Consider the following 16,273-nt stretch of genomic DNA (forward strand, 5'->3'; position numbering starts at 1 on the left):
AAAGTTATCTACATCCCTTGTCACATTGATTCAACTGTCTTTTTTACCCCCTCTTCTGAGTCTTTTTAAATCATTCCTTGAAAATATTGAGGGTGTCCTGTGAACTGGCTACTGCTTTAGTGCTGGGGACACATCAGTGTATAAGTGCACCCACTGTCAGCAAGGTGAAGCTTCCATCCTAGACAGAGGGTGGAGAGAACTGTCTTCTAGAATGTGGGAACAGCTTAAACAAAGGCCTGGAAGGGAGAGCGTGCCTGTGGCAGAACTGTTGAATTAACTGAACAGAAGGTAAGATGAGCCTCGCGCTGGGGAGCTGTGTCCAGACCAGAAGATTCTTCCAAGCTTGTAAGGAGTTCAGCTTTGTGTGTGTGTGCATGTGTACACGTATGTGCGTGAGGATAATGGGAGCCACTGAAAGGTTTTGGGAAAATGTGGAAAATATTGACCTGAACTATGTTTATTTATATATTGACACCTAAATTGTGACTTTAAAGAAACAAATTGACCTATACCTTTGTGTTCAGAAATTCTCATTCAAGAAAATTTTAAAGAATAACAATGAAAGACATTGGGGAAAAAAACCAATAAAACGTAACAGTTTATTATTATTTGTCTTAGAAGGAATTCACCAAAGGCTTCATATTATGCTATGGCATCTTTTAATTATAAAAATAAGCAAATAAAATAACTTGCATCTGTCATTACCATGATATGTTTCATAACCTTTATATGCACATGGAGCTTAAAAATGTAATTTAACAATAAATAATGACATATACCAGATATGCTCACTGTTTATTCCAGTACTCAGCCAAAAAACCCTAAATACCATTTAAATTATAAATACATAATGCAAATATAATGGCACAAAAATGTCTAAAGTGCAACCAAATCACAATAGAAGAATCATGCAAACTGGTCTAGGTCAGCCCCCGAATCACTCTGTGCAGCAAACACAAGACAAAGCTTTGGAAGTTTGAGGGGCAGTTGGAGGGAGTGGGTTGGGGGAAAGAGAAGCAAAAAACTAGCAACATTGTGAGAACTGCTTCTTTCCATATGTGTAGATATATGTATTACAGATACATATATAAATATTGTTGTGGGAAGAAGAGGGGGGGTACCATGGTTTGAAGAAGTCACAGCAAAAAAAAAAAGAGAATCTATTGGACTGAAGTAAGAGAAAATTTTGCTAGGAATACTCATGAACTACTTGTTGCATTGGGGTCCTGGCTTAGTGGATTTGTGAAATGGACACAACACACAAACTTTAGTAGCTTTTCTGGTTTGGAGAAGTCAGCCTTGCCTGGGGTGGGGGCTGGGGTAGAGGAGGGAGAGAATCAAACTTAGAATATGGTCTACCTGATTTCCAAGAGGCTAAGGCAGTGCCCATATGTTTAGGGACCTAAACAGAACTGTTTTGGGTGGGACAGTTCTGAGTACAAAAATGCCCTTAACAATCCGATGTCAGCACGCTTAGAGGCTGTGTGGGGACAAAGGCAGCCATGTCTGTGCTGCTGCTGCTGCTGCTGGGTCTGCTGTAATTGTTCTTGGTCCTTAGCAGCGTGTTTCTGGTTTTAAAGGCTTTATGGTAAAGTTGTATTGCTTTTTTTTTTTTTTTTTCATTTTTCTGGAGATGTGCCCTCCTTCCTCCCACCAGGATCCATATCACTAGATTTGGTCAAATCGTGAGTTTAGCCTAGTGAGAGTCAAGCACCAATAGTTTCTACCTAAGCGAGTTTGGAGTGGCCCCTATAGTTCTCCTTCTCCTCTCTCTTCCTCCCTCAACATTGACCTTTGGTGGGCAGTGACGCTCATAAGGGACTGTTGGGTTCAAGGACAGTGACCCTGAGAAACTACTGTTGTTCATGGACAGGTTAGTCATTTGGCTTTGGTGGTTGCCATCTTGTAAACATCGCGGCAGAAAGGATCAAACCACCAGCTCTCTTTTTTTTTTTCCCTCTTCCTGATTTTTTTTTTTTTCCTACAATCCTACAGAGATGGTCTAGCTGCCGGGACTACTTTGGCAGGCAGCGTGCTACAGGACAAAAATGTAAGAGGAATCTATTAAGGCCGGACAGCCCAGGGTTATTTATACCCCCTCAGCCCCAAGCCCTGTCCCACCCTGCTCCCCAGCTAAAGACCTAAAGGCTGAGTGCCTCATTCCTGATTGGATTAATGGGAAGTTACCCCGCTCTTGTCATCATTTTGCCAGAATACTAGGCGCTGATGAAAGGTAGCGGGTCAAAAACTGTCACTTCTCAAGCTATAGGCCTTATCACACTGTAAGTGGTCCAAACCCAAAGGAATGCTCTTTTTGGTCCCTGCAATTTCCAGTTGGGATGTGACAGAGTTGTTTCAGGATAGGTCTAAGCCAAGAGTAGCCTCGGGTTGAGGTGGGCTGGGAGATTGACATTTTACCTGGGGTCCTTCAGATTAACCTGTTGGTTTTTGCTATCTCATAAGGCCCATCTTAAGTTTTGATGTTAAGTAAAACTACTTCTACCCCCTTAGTTATAAAAAAAGGCCACAAGGAGCATTTATGTGGATATCTGGAAGTGAGATAGTTATTCCATTCCCAGGAAAAGAAAAATAAAGCTAAGTTACAAAACTAAATCTATATGCAATAAAGTTATTATATACTGCTTTGTTTAAGCAGAGTCCTCTGGAATTTATGTACAGTACATTAGTTTTCAGCTATTTATATTCCACAGTTAGACCTTAAGATTCTCTGGTTTTAAGACAATTGTTAAAGATATTTTTAAAGCTCTGAGCAGTTACAGTACATAAAGATGTTAGCTTTTTGTTTTTCATTAGATGCAAGAAGATGCAGGCTCAAAGTCTGGTTGAAGAGCCAGGCTTGAGCAATTTGGTAAATGTGTTGGAAAGGAAATTTGACACTGGAGGATCAAGACCATAAGACACTAGCTCATGAGAGACTGAGAATTCAAGCATGACATTCATATTCGTCCATGGCCAGCACAGATTCATAACACGAATTCCATTGAATATCTTTATGAGCAGTGAAGACATGCATTTAAATTAAGTTGTTTCTTATCAGCTAAGTCTACGGGGCAACCATTCTTAAGGGTTCCACATCTTCAAATTACAATGACTTGGGAATTACATAAATGCTTAGAGTAAGATGAGGGTAGTTTGAAGGGAACTGGGGAAGGACACAGTAGGGGAAGGTGATAAGAGGGTACTTTCTCCTGAGGAGAGGCAGGAAGATCACACATAATCTCTCTGTGGGATTGCTGCCATTGCAGAATGTTGGGATATTGATTATCTAAGCCTAGTTTCATGCAATTTTCTTAAAGGGGGAATAGAAAATAGAAACTACTTAAAAAAAAAAACATCGAACCAGGCACAGTACACTCAAAGTTGGTGTGTTAACACCCCTAAAATGATACTAGTTTGGTGAGGTTGTGACTGCCTCTCCCTTCTTATGCATTCTCATTTGAGGTGCGTTTTATGCGGGAGGGAGAGGTCCCCTCACCTTGGAGGTTCCTGAGGAGGACTTTCAGCTTCTGGGGCTCGGTGCGCCTCCTGTTGAAGTCAGCTCGGGCTTGTATTTGGGCACAGTGGTCTGCCTGCAGGATGTGGAAGAGGCTGGCCATGTTGGGCCCAATTTTCTCCATCAGGCTGTCTCTGATTGTGCTGACTGTGTCTTCATCACATTCCAGTAGGCTTCGGACCAGTCTGTTATAGTATCTGCATCAGGGAAGAAAGCAAGTAGGTGCTATGGTCATTCAGTGAGAGCAAGGTAAGACCCGGGCTCCAGACCACATCATTTCTGACAGGCCAGACCATGAAAAGATAAATAGTCTTTAGATGAAGATGAAGTTCTTGACACTTATACAGTGTCTTTTTAGTTTGAATGTACCTCTGTTTCCTGAATTACAGTAGAATACAAAACATGTCGTCATGTTTAGAACTCAGGAGATTTAGGTAATACTTTGAGGGGTAGGTTGATTGCAATGTCTAAAATGTGTAGAAACATGTTAACCCTAGAGTTAGATGTGATTGCAGAGATCATTTCATGACTAGTTCAGCTGTCTCATTTTGTGGAGAAGAAACTAAGGTGTTAGAGCTGAATTGACTTGCCCAAGATCATATTTGGGGTTGGTCATGGAAGAAAGACTGGGTCAAATATAACAGGGTGGGCCAAACATTCAGCACTTTTGTTGTCTTTGCACATAAATTTGCAGTTATTTTGATGTCCCTTTGTAAGGTTTCTTTATCTTGGCTATGTGCTTGCAGAAGTACATGCATATGAGGGCATATTCTATTTTATCTTCCATTTTCATAAATGGGCCCATGCCTCCTGTGTCTCATGCATTTTCTTCCTAAATCTAAAATCTGTATCATATACTCAGCCAGTCACAATAAATGCCATTGATTGGCCATATTTTCAGTCTTCTTCCCAGGGTACATTGTAGTAAGAAGGCCAAATGCCAGATAATGGGGATAATTAAATTGAAATATTGGTGTTCCTAAGAGTTCAGCTTCAGTAACTCCGTGAAGCCACTGCTTTAGCTTTTGCTAACTTTTCCTTTTTTGAACTTATAAACATTTGGTTAGCATCACCTAGTTTAGCATTTGATAGTCTAGCAACTGGTCTATGAGGTTAGTTGTGTTTCCCTAACCAGACTGTAAACTCCTTGAAGGTAGGATTTCCACTTTATTTCCTTGTATCCCTCCTGGCACAATGTAATAACACTATGTTGTCCACTCACTGAAGACTTTTGTTGATTTATATGGTAGCAACTGAGGAAATGGATTTAAAAATATATAATTCTCTCTAATAAGTCACAATTCCCAGAAGAGAGATTGCCTGTAGGTATGATGAATTTTAACAAAAACAGAATAAAACAAAACACCCCAAAACTTTGAGTTTAGTGTAAGTTACCTTTGTTTTTGGTGCAAGTTTTTTGAACATCCCAAACAATGGAGTGAAGTGTTATGGCTCAGAAATGATTAAACTGTTTAGTATTTATAGTCTATGAGTTGCTTGTTCTATTCTTTACAAAGACAGTTCAGATGTTTTCCAATTTGGGTAGGGATGCTTTTGCCTCATTTTGAAGTGGCAGTTGTTCAAATCTTTAGTTCTATTCACTAATAAGAGACTTTCCTGATGGCAGTGACCTGATGTATTTTTGTGGAGAGACCCTTTCCTCAGAGAAGCCTGAGGATCTCTGGGGCCACAGGATCTTCTGTGAAAAGAACCCTGATTATTTTTAACACACCTCACAGAGCACAGGATCAGACATCTTGCCAAAATAATTTAACCCCCAAGAGAGTGCCTTTCAAGGATGTACGGTAAATTAGGTAGAACATGGGTAATGAAGCAAAACGGTGACCTTTCTGTGGTGAGCAGAACGAAGTTGGGGATGGAAAGAGAAGTGCTGTGTCTGGGTTGCTCAAGGGTGGATTATATGCAGTTGTTATTAAAATTGGGATTCTCTGGCAGAGAAGACTATTTTCCAACCTTTTGGAATTAGAAAGTACATGAGTCAAAGTAGATCTCATTTGAATGGGGAAATGGGGAGAAAGCTGGTTTTGGAAAAACTGAGAATAAACTACTCTGCAGCATTAGCTGTAGCCACTTACACACCCACATAGATCCTCAGGCATCTTCTGTCTTGGACTCTGCTAAGACTTGGGTTCCATGGATCTCTGTGTCTATTTCAGAGGATGATTAGAGCTGAGAAGATATGATTTATTACATCCCTTCCCCCACATAAGGACTTTATAACCAAAAACTTAACCATTGTACATCTAGAAAGAATTGTGCACCAGATGAGCCTCCACATGGGCTAGAAAATATGGTCTTTCCTCTGACACCAACACTGAAAGCTCCTGTCTAAATGAAAAAGTCTAATTCCATTAAGGAAACCAAGCTTCTGTAGTTTATCTTGTCTCTTTCAGGGTAGAAGTTTCCCTCTGGATCCATTTTGTCAAAATGCCTACTCTTTCTCTCTGAGTTCTCCTTCATTTACCGTTACTTCTGCTGGCTCAGATATGACACCTAATCTTGATGCTTCTTGATGGTGACTCTTGCTAGCCTGACTGTTCTTAGTGACTTTCCCAAATTTACCCTTACCTGTTTCCCTCACAGAGCTTTGTTAAGTCAAGAAGGGCAGGCTAAGAGAGCTTCTTGGAAAAAGTCCATGGCTCCAAAAGTCCTTAGCACCTCAAAACCTGGAAAACTTGACAGGCAGCTGTGTAATATCAATGCAGTTTTCCAGAGAGAACAATAGTTGAGCTCAACAATAGTTGAGCTTCTCCAGTCAGGGCAGGAATGTGGTATTTACCTCTGGGATTGTGTTGGTTGATGAGACAGTTCTTATTACTTAAGTCCTTAAGTGAGCTAGATTAAAGAATTGTGTCTCTAGCAAAAGTTGACTTAGCAATTGTCACATATTTGTTGAGCACTTTTTGTGCCATGTTGTTACTATAGCTATTGGTAAGATGTATCTTCTCTTTTAGGAGAGAACGAAAGTAAATTTAATTGTTGATCACCATGGTACACATATATTCAGTTGTACTTGGCATTCTAATTTTGGATTGTGGATATATCCTACAAGTTCTGTTGGCTATCATTTTTGAAGTACAGGTTTAATGGATTGTCTCAAGGTTATGTGAATTCTAAGCCCAACTCTATCATTCCTTAGCTGTGTGTCCTCCAGCAGGTTACTCCCTGTCTCTAGGCCTCCATTCTTTAATCATTAAAATGAGGCAGTTGGTCTAGATAACGTCTATGACCATCTGCAGCTATGATATTCATGTTTCTAAAGATTCAATACATATTTTCTGTCTCAATTTAAGAAAAAAATAGCATGGATCTGATTAAGGCCCATCCTTTGCAGGAAGGGTTAGAATTATTTAAGAAGATTCTTCATCTTTATGGGGGGTAGAGGGGAAGGAATGTGTTACAAAGTCTGGGTGGGCTAAGTGTTCTGATCCTCCAGCCTCAAAGGACCTTTCTGGGCATGGTTCTTGCTTCCCACTTTGAAAATTCCATCACTGACTTTTTTTTCTTGGTAAAGAATAAGATCAGATATTCTCCATAGCTACTGTTTCAGCCATGCTTATCCAAATACACTGCCTAGGAACATTCTGTGTGAAGGTTTATAAATAGTCCTTTGTTTCCCTTGATCAATATTATTCTTCTGTTTCCTGTTCCCAATCTATGCCCTAGAGAGTCGGAAGCTTCGTCAGTTTTCCCACTCTGAAGCTGGATTGGTCTAATTGCTTTCCAACCCTCACACTGCCCTGCCTGTCTGATCAGTTGTGCCTGCCTTCCTCCTGTTTGAATGTATAGTTTTCAAATTCAGCCAGAGGCTGAGGCGTCCTTTCTCTTCTAGGTGCATTTCTCTATGGAAAACTTCCCTGTTCTGTTCCTGGTCTGTTATAGGATTTTAGAGTCTCACAGCCCCAAATCTCATGACAGATAAGTCACAGGAAGGTGGAATGAACCTGTAACTACTTCCTTTCACAGTTCTGTGCCAATTGGCACCAACTTAGCATGTGTCTATGGTGGGACAGAGGCTGGGAAAGCAGGATGTTTCAGAAGGGTGAGGAGCTTAAATAGAGCAAATCAAGTCCAGCATGGAACCGGAAATCTCTACAGTTCTGAATGGGAATAGCATTAGCCAGTTGAAGTGAAATAATTGGAGAAAGGTAAGGATTGCCTGGAAGGTTCTGGCCTTCAAAAGGTGGCCATTTTTTTTTCTGCTGACCTTTCTAATAAATGTGAGTCCTTTAAGATGAAAGACAGAGATAGCAACACTTTCTTTGTGACCATTTGCTAAAGATGGTGAAAATGAGGCACCTATTAAAAGGGAAAATGGCCTGGTTAATACTTCTTTAACTATAAGTATAGCAGTTTCTTATATATAATAGGACAAGTAGTCTGGAATCTGTATCATCCTTTTCATAAGACCTCTCCCTTCAAAATGAAAGGGGTTAAGTCAGTAGAAACAGAATCAGTATTGCCTCATACTTGGTTATGTGTCATGTTATAGATCATGGATTCTTAAGGTCTTTTAAGACTTAAATGGTATAACGGCTTTGCTAACCACCCTACCCCCACCCCAAATTACTGCATGCAACCACGTACTTTGCTCCTAGCCCCTGTCTGACAAACAGTGTTATTTATTTCTCTTCCATGTGAAAACTTTGCCAGGTCTGTCTCATTTCTTTCAAGTGCTGCAAGTATCTTCCTAGCAGAATTTTAAATCCAAGGTCGATATAAAGAGACAGGTCATTTGAGAGAAATGATGAATTTGCCTTTCCTCTTCTGAGAAAACTTGTTAGGACCCCATGATAGAGTCATTTCCGAGGACTGGACAAATGATTTTTGTCAAATTGACACAAGGCTCTGAAAAGCACTGACCAGTAATTAAGGGTGGTTAAGAGAGAATTGGAGGGCAGGCCATGGTGGCTCAGCAGGCAAGAATGCTCGCCTGCTGTGCCTGAGGACCCGGGTTCGATTCCCGGTGCCTGCCCATGTTAAAAAAAAAGAGAGAATTGGAAATTTTACAAAGATTTTTATGCCAGGGGCCTTAATCTTTCCCTAAGAAGCTACTCTTACCATCTTTCAGTTATGTGTATGTACATAGCTAAGTCATCTGTAAGCTCCAGAGGGACTTGGCTGTGTGAAAGGTAAAAAATCTGTAGGAGGGGGCAGTAGCTGGCTGGGAGTTGAATTGGGAAGCCTGTGGAAACTCTCAGGTGGTCAGAGTAACGTGAATAAAACTGACCTTCATGACTGTGCAGATATGGCTGGACAGTCAAAGAATCATAGGACTTCAGAGCTGGGATTCAGTTTTCGGCTGTGGGACATTGCAGGAAGCTTGGGAAGGCTAAAGGTGACCAGCCCTCACTGCCCCTGCCACACTCACACCCAGTCAGGATCTCTCTTAACTTAATCACCGATGGGGATGCCCAGTTCTTGTTGGGAACCTTTCCAGACTACATGCGTGGGGTGAGGATTACCGGCCCTCTCTGAAGTGGGGATTCAGTCCTGGCCTGTCAGGACAGTGAGCCAGAGGCAGACAAAGGCATGATGCGCAGATGCTACCAGGGCAGTAATACTTATAAAACGAAGATGAGGGTCTGATCTGGACAGTTACCAGAAATCATTTCAGAAAACCATGGAGTAGAGGAATGGAATAACATAAAGTGTGTAAGGCAACATAGGAATCATCTAGTCCTGCCATTTTACTTTTCACACAGGAAATCTGAGTCCCAGGAAAGTGAGATGGCTTGCTGTGAGCTACTCATTGAGATACCTGACTGAGCCAGGGGCTCATTCTAAATACATCGAGATTTTGAAGTCTGCATTATGACATTTTGACCAGCATTTTTGTAATAGCCAGTTGCCCTGCTGCATAGTCATGATTTCAGTCAAATTTGATGTCTCAAAAGCTTGTTTCCAGAAACTTCGCAATTCCCTTCAGGCTTATGGCAAGAAACAGACAATGAAATACCCCCCAGTGATGCTGCAGATGAAGCTTTCTGTTAGATGCATGGAAAGACTTTTCCTATAACAGTGGAAAAAAATCCAGGCTGCTTAAGCTGTCACAACCAATCACAAACATATTTTTTTTTTCCTGCAAAAGCTGGGAAGACTACAAGCTAAAATAAGAGCGTGACTGTGGCAATTTAGCCCCTTTTCCCTGTCTGGCTCTGCCAGCCAACCCCCTCCATCCCCTAATTGCAAAAGAGTGAACTCATTTTGTACCTGTTGGAGTAGTGATTGGGAAGTTGGACTACTTCAGACATGGCTTCAGGGTTCCTCTTAGCAATGCTGCACATGTTGAGCTTTTTGTAGCACTCTTCCTGCACCTCAGCAATCATCTTCTGAAAAGTGGAGCACCTCCGAATGGCAACGAAGACCTTGGAGGCAACCCCAATGGCAATGCACTTTAAGCTCTCTTTGACAAATGCTTTCCCCTGCCAAGGAGAAAGGATAGGAGGAGAAGCTTTAGCTTGAGCTGACAAGAGAGGTCAGCGCATATAAAAATGGGGAACGGGGGCTCATATGTTGATGGGACTTTAGAGTGGTGAGGCTGAGAAGGAGAGCTGGCTTATAAGACTGGTTCATAAGAACAATAGTCTAACACAGGGTTAAAGGCAAGCAGCAAGCAGGAGCAGGGGTCAAGGTCTTATTACCTGAGTGTCAAATTTAGCAGCACTGTACAAGAAGGATTTACAGATGTCGTACATCCCATCTGTGTCACAGGTGGAGTTTTCCAGGCATGCAAAAGCCCCACAGCCAACCTGCAGAGCAGTGTTGAGGCAGCGAATCACTTCAGCTGGAAGAGAGAAATCCATCCAATCTAGGTCAAATAGTGGGTGCAATTCAGTGGGATCAAGTAGGTACAGAGGCAAAATTTGAGGGCAAGGATTAGAAGAACTTATCCTAGAAGTCTATGAGGGGGCTAATAGATGAGCCCATTCAACATGGAGCATGAGGGTGAGAGAGGGGACAGGCAGGCCCCTTTTGCTTTTAAGAGCCTGAGCACATAAAGAAGAGGGAAAGAGTTTTCCTCTGAGGCACATTTGCTCCATCTCACCATTACATGCCATTTTGGTGGCTGGAAAAGAAAGACTGGAGTTCATGAAATGCACAATGCCTTTTACAAGCAGCTCTAGAGAATCAAAAAGTCATCTCTTGAAATGGAAGCATGGGAAAGCAGAAGGCAAAGGCTGGTGGTCAGGGTTGGGAGGTGGGAGGGCCAGGGAAACCATCTGCTTTCCAAAAATGCACTCTAGAGATAGGAGGATGGAATTTTAGTCTAAATGGCCGAGAAGAATTTGCCCAGAGTCCACCTGGAGACCCTTCTGATTCTGGCCATTTAACTTACCTTCATACTAGCAGAAAGGAATCTGATCTGCTCAGGTTTCAACCCAACCCCCACTATAGGACAGTGTTTAGAGGTATGTATAATCTCTCTCATATTAAAATCCTTTTTTTTTTTTTTTTTTAAGAGAAACACAGGTGTAGAGTAAAAAGGCCAAGGCACCCCTTGTGTAAGACTGGAAGAAAACTGCAAAGAACTTGCATGAGGCTTTCCACATTCTGGATAAGATCTCTCATAAAAGTAATTTCTCTCCTACAGAGGGGGTTGTTCTGGCAGGCAACTCGGCAAGAAATGATCCACAGCCTTCATACCACAGGATTCTCCTCTGAGATCAAAAGCGTGGTTCAGTTAGGTTTCCCTGCCCCCTCCCACCACCCGCAGCCTCTGGGATGTTACAAGTCATTTCCCTAATTATATATTTCCACGGGTTCAAATTATAACTTTGCTTTAAGCAGTTTTAATATGCATTAGGGCTGCTATTGTTTTAGGCAAGCTCGAATTGTGAATCACTGCATCTCTATAGCAACTAAGTACAAAAGGAAGTGAAGCAAATGCCCTCCTCTCGGCAGGGACCTGCTCTCTTCCAGGGGGAGTGTTGTCGTCTGCAGCATTTTGACACCTGCGATCCCATCTTTGCTGATAGTTGGGGGAGAAATGGCAGTAATGGAAGAGGAGCAAGTGGGCCAAGAGAAGTCAAAAGGCAGAGGTGTCAGTGCCGTCTTCCTGATGACTCTTCCTTTATAGGCCAAGATAACACACAATTAGCTGCTCCAGCAGACAGGACTAAAGTGAGACCTCTCCCTCAGAAAACAGCTGCTACATTTCACAGATAACTCTTTTTCAGTGGGGCTCTGTGACCATTGGCTGCATCAGCTATTGAATGACCTGTAGGCAGGCAGTGAGAGAAGGAGCAGCGGTGGTGGTGGGGATGTGTAGAGTTTTCTCTGAATCCACCCTGGAAATGTCAGACTAGAGGGCTATGGCTCTATAAGTCAGTCTGTAGATGGAGCTTTTCTGTGTGTTGTCTGAAGAAGCAGAGATATCAAGTTATAGGGTCTTAAGGGGATGAAAGAGGGGCAGCATCAGATCAGCCATGCCTTACCTTAAGATCAGCTTTTGGAAAGTATAGAGAGTGCCTTGAAGCATGCTAACATTCAAGGCTTTCCCCCGCCCCCCTCCCCCCGCAGAAGGGTACGTGCCAGATTTCAGGCAATCAGGCTAGGCTTATGCAATGAAATACCCTCAGCAGAGCGGCCGGGCTTCTTCGTTAGTTGCATGCAATTCATTAAACAAAGGAGCTCCACTTCCTAAGGCTATTAGATTACACTGGCAGTTTATTGCCATCAGGCATGAAGCACATTTATTATCAAGATCAGCCGTCACAGACACAGTTGCAAAAGCAAGAGGCAAATGAGGACAGCTCTTTGGGGGAGAAACTGGTCCCGGGTTTGCTGCTTACCTGAGTTGTGAGCTGTCAGCCGGGATTTCCTGGAGCTCATAGAGTCATTCTGCTCTGCCTCATGCGTTGCAGAAGCACTGATCACCAGCACCAGAAGCACTGCTGAGTTTTGGAGCATTCTCTGAGAAGTTTCCGCTAAGTTGTTGGGTTTTTTTTTTTCCTCCCCCCCTTTCCTCTTTCCCTCTCCTGGCTTGAGTGAAGATGTGGATCTGGATACACTGAAGGCTTAGGTGAGGATTTGATGAGGATTTTTTCCTTGCTGCTGCTGCTGCTCTTGCTGACGCTTCTGCTGCTGCTGCTGCTGCAGTCTCTGCTTCTTGCACCTCTGGCTTTTGCAAACTGGGGGCCCAAGAGCTGCACCCAGGGATTTTATAGCCGTTCTTATCGGTCCTCTGGATCAGGGACCAATCAGGTCTCTTAACTAGTCTGGCTAGCCAATAGGAGGGCATGCTCATTCAGCTGGAGCTTTTTGACTTCTTAGAAATATTTTTTCCAGCAAATTAAAAGTACCTGCTGCCAATATTTTATGTGTGTGTGTGAATGTGTGTGCACAGATGTATGAAAACACTATTTTCACAGAATTAAGGGATAACTTTGAATTGATCAAACTGAAGGAAAATCATATGAAGATCTCACCAGGGTGCTTTCACAAATATGTGCATTTTTTATGAGCTAGTTGGGAGAAATGGGTGCCATCGGCAAAATGGGGAGGGGTGATCTCTTTGGATTCTAGTTTAACCCAATTACAGCAGTTTTACTCTGATTTAACAGCATGTCCTCTGTGTGGTAAGCTCTCTACCCAAAGTCTTCCCAATTTCTATGCATGTTCCTGTTCACAGATCTATGATGCATTTTTGTTGTACGTGGGCATCTTAAATTCTCACATATATGAGCTTTTCAGGAAACATATAGATGAGAGTGGAAAGGCCTGAGATATGACAGCTCTGAGCTGTGGCCCCAGTTCTCCTAATTAGCTTTATGACCGTGGTCAAGTCCTTTGACTTCACTATTTTGTAATCTGTAAAATGTCAAAGTTGGACTTGGGACTTCCTCACACCTCTGAAGCTATGCGATTCTCTAGTAACACAAATTAAACTTGCCTCCATTTCTCTGGTCACTGGAAGAATGCCAAACCTTAGGAGTGCAGCCCTCATAGGTACATACACACACATGCACACATAACATACCACACTCAACAGGGAGACATCGTGAATGCCTGAAAATTAATAAACTGTATATTCAAGCCAGGAACTTCATAATCATGTTGAAACAATAAACTGGCCAAAGCAAGACTAAACCTGCTGAGTAATCCTGTTCGTTTCTTGGAGGGGAGATGGTGAACAGGACTGGAAGGAGTAGGGAAAGACCAGAACGTGTAAGAGAGAAGACTGATAAGTTCTAAACTTAATGAGAAAATTATAATGGGATCACAAATCATTCCTAGCATTTTCTTGCAAGGGGCTGTAAGTATCACTAAGGCTTGTCTCTAACTTGTGAAGGAGGCTGAAGCACCAGGAGAGGTGTTCTCAGGGGATCGCTAAGGGCTGGAATGAGGTTAATGGATTAAGGAATAAAACCTTGAAAACTTTCCTGGAGAGAAATGAGAAAGGGCCATCGGGAATTTGTACAGTTAGGGGCAGTATGATCTTGCAAATGAATGAGGCAGTGGCTTCAGTTGAACTCCTAAAACCTTCTAGACAAAAAATGAAGAAAGAGTGCCAACTCTATTAACTATAAAACAAACCAATAATCAACTCTCTATGGGTGGGGAAGTGAGCTGGCTGGGTGACTATAGTTCTGCTTGCAAAAAAGAGTGGTTTGGAAAGCATGAACATTTACTTTGTTAGAAAAGAAGCCAGAGAGAATAAAAGGTAAAGGAAAGAAAGTAAAGTTTCAGATTTCCATCAAGTAGCAAATACATTTCAGTTGAGATCAACTGACAGTATCAGTTTTATTGAGTACCTGGTTTGTGACCTCTTCCATGCTAACTGCTAGAAAACGAGTGGGAGAGAGTAAAAAGGAAGAGATATGGAAGAAGCAAAAGTAAAGATTTTTGTCTTTGAAGAATTTGCAGTGAAAGGTGGAAAATGGCCAGTCTCAGTCATACTTCCTTCGTGTTCAGGATGTCAAGACCTTGAATGGGAAGACACGGGGATGGTGACATTGACGAGAGGCATGAGAAAGGCTTCATACAAGGACCTTCCAGGAAGTATCAGGGAGGAAGAGAAGTGAGCTGCTGTTACTGCTTTCTCCCAGAATGCAGAAAAAAAGTTGCGATATTTCATGTTTAAAAAGTTTGTAAGTTCTGAAGTATCTTAGAGGTCTTTTATTGCTTTCAGCATGAATGACAGATGCGTGGCAATGAAGTATGGTCGTTCCGTTCCTCTTTCAGGAGGGAAAGAAGAGGACAGATGCATGTTCTTGTTGAGGGCCTTGATTTCTCTTATATAAGATTCTCCATCTCCTTAGCCATTTCCCATTGTTAAAGGCAGAGCTGTTGGCTTTTCTTGTACTTACTTCGTGTTAGCCTACTGGACTCGTAGGGTGATGACTTCCCAACATCTATAATCTTTGGTCAACTCTCTGGTGCTCCCACCAGGACATGACATCCTACAAGTGTCAGGATGTGTTTTGTGTGTTTTTTTTTTTTGATGCTGATTTATCGTTCCTCCTTATTTTGCTAATTTACTGGCATGTGCCAGGAGGTTCATTGTTAGTTGTGCGAACTGTCTCACAATGATAGGCAAACTGTCATTTGAAGAAATCCAGTAGTGGCCAGCCATGCTGATCTGAATACTTTAGTGTGAATGTCAGTGCATTGGAGGAAATCAGAGGGTGGGGGGCTGAAATCTAAGAGGAAATATCCATTATCAGGGCTTCTTTGCAGGTATCCATGGAGGATATCTGATGCTCCAGAGTTATTGTGCTGTTATCTTGGACTTTGATATAGCAATAACAGAAGAGTCTTGGGAACTCTGGACAAGATATCTGTTCCTTTGTAACCTCCCTTGGGGGATATGGGATATAAAGGAGCTTGAATATTAGACTGTCGAATTAAGTAGGAATTATTGAACAATGTGTTGAAATTAGTGTTTTCAGTTTTGATTAGACTCATGATGGTTTGGAGGAAGAGAAAAATGGAGGCTATAACACCAGGTACTATTATCAGTTTGTTGCAATTAGGTCCCAGGCTGAGAAGGTGGCGGTAGCAAAGGAAAGGAGATAAATATGGAAGGCACTTAAAATAAAATGGAAATTATCAATTAACCTAAGAACTTTGTTGAACAAAAAGTTTTCTTCCAATTTGATGACAATGGAGATAATGTACATTAGGGCTGTCCCCTCCCCATTTATAAGTTATGATTTTTAGTTGGCAGGGCTAGATAGTATCTCTAATAGGAAGGTACTCTCTGGAGTTCTGTAAGGTAGTAGAATGATCTAACAAGCGGACTTGACTGAACCTCAAGTAGGTGAGGAATGTTCCCAAGTCTGGCCGTATTAGCTGGAGGTGCCTCTTAAGAAAGTGGATGTAAGATGTGGGGAGGGTAGGCTTTGGCCCTTAAGCAGGGGAAGTGCTGAGAAGTATATATGTTGGGGGGCAGCTGCCAACAACTACTGCTGGATGCTGATGCCCTGGCTGTGCCAGGAGGAGGAGGAGGATGAGCAAAAGGAAAAGAGAAGAAATTCTTTCACCCTTTTTCGAGGATACTGCAGGGTTTCTGTGAGGATGGTCCCAAATTCTCCAGTAAATCTGTGCCTCATTGTTTTTGACTTTAAACTCTACCGAAGAAAGAAAGCGAGGAAATATACCACCCGCTGCTGGTTTGTGGAGAGTTACTGTGTGCCTGGCACCAGGTTAGGAATTGTGCGATATGCAGAGAATTGGTGGACTGTTTCCTTTGCTCCACAAATTCACAAGTTTGTTCAAAGAATATACTTGAGG

General features: G+C 42.2%; 1 protein-coding gene across 1 annotated transcript; it reads right to left on the minus strand.

Annotated features, from left to right (window-relative positions):
- Positions 1-575: 575 nt before the first annotated feature.
- STC1 (stanniocalcin 1) lies at positions 576-12,657 on the minus strand. The gene is made up of 4 exons (XM_077152818.1): positions 12,331-12,657; positions 10,180-10,322; positions 9,749-9,960; positions 576-3,711 (listed from the first exon to the last, which is right to left on the minus strand). The coding sequence occupies exons 1-4, from the start codon at positions 12,446-12,448 to the stop codon at positions 3,444-3,446; spliced, it is 741 nt and encodes a 246-aa protein (XP_077008933.1). The 5' UTR covers positions 12,449-12,657; the 3' UTR covers positions 576-3,443.
- Positions 12,658-16,273: the final 3,616 nt, after the last annotated feature.

Source organism: Tamandua tetradactyla, chromosome 3 (genome assembly GCF_023851605.1).
Source record: "Tamandua tetradactyla isolate mTamTet1 chromosome 3, mTamTet1.pri, whole genome shotgun sequence".
Lineage (NCBI taxonomy): Eukaryota > Metazoa > Chordata > Mammalia > Pilosa > Myrmecophagidae > Tamandua > Tamandua tetradactyla.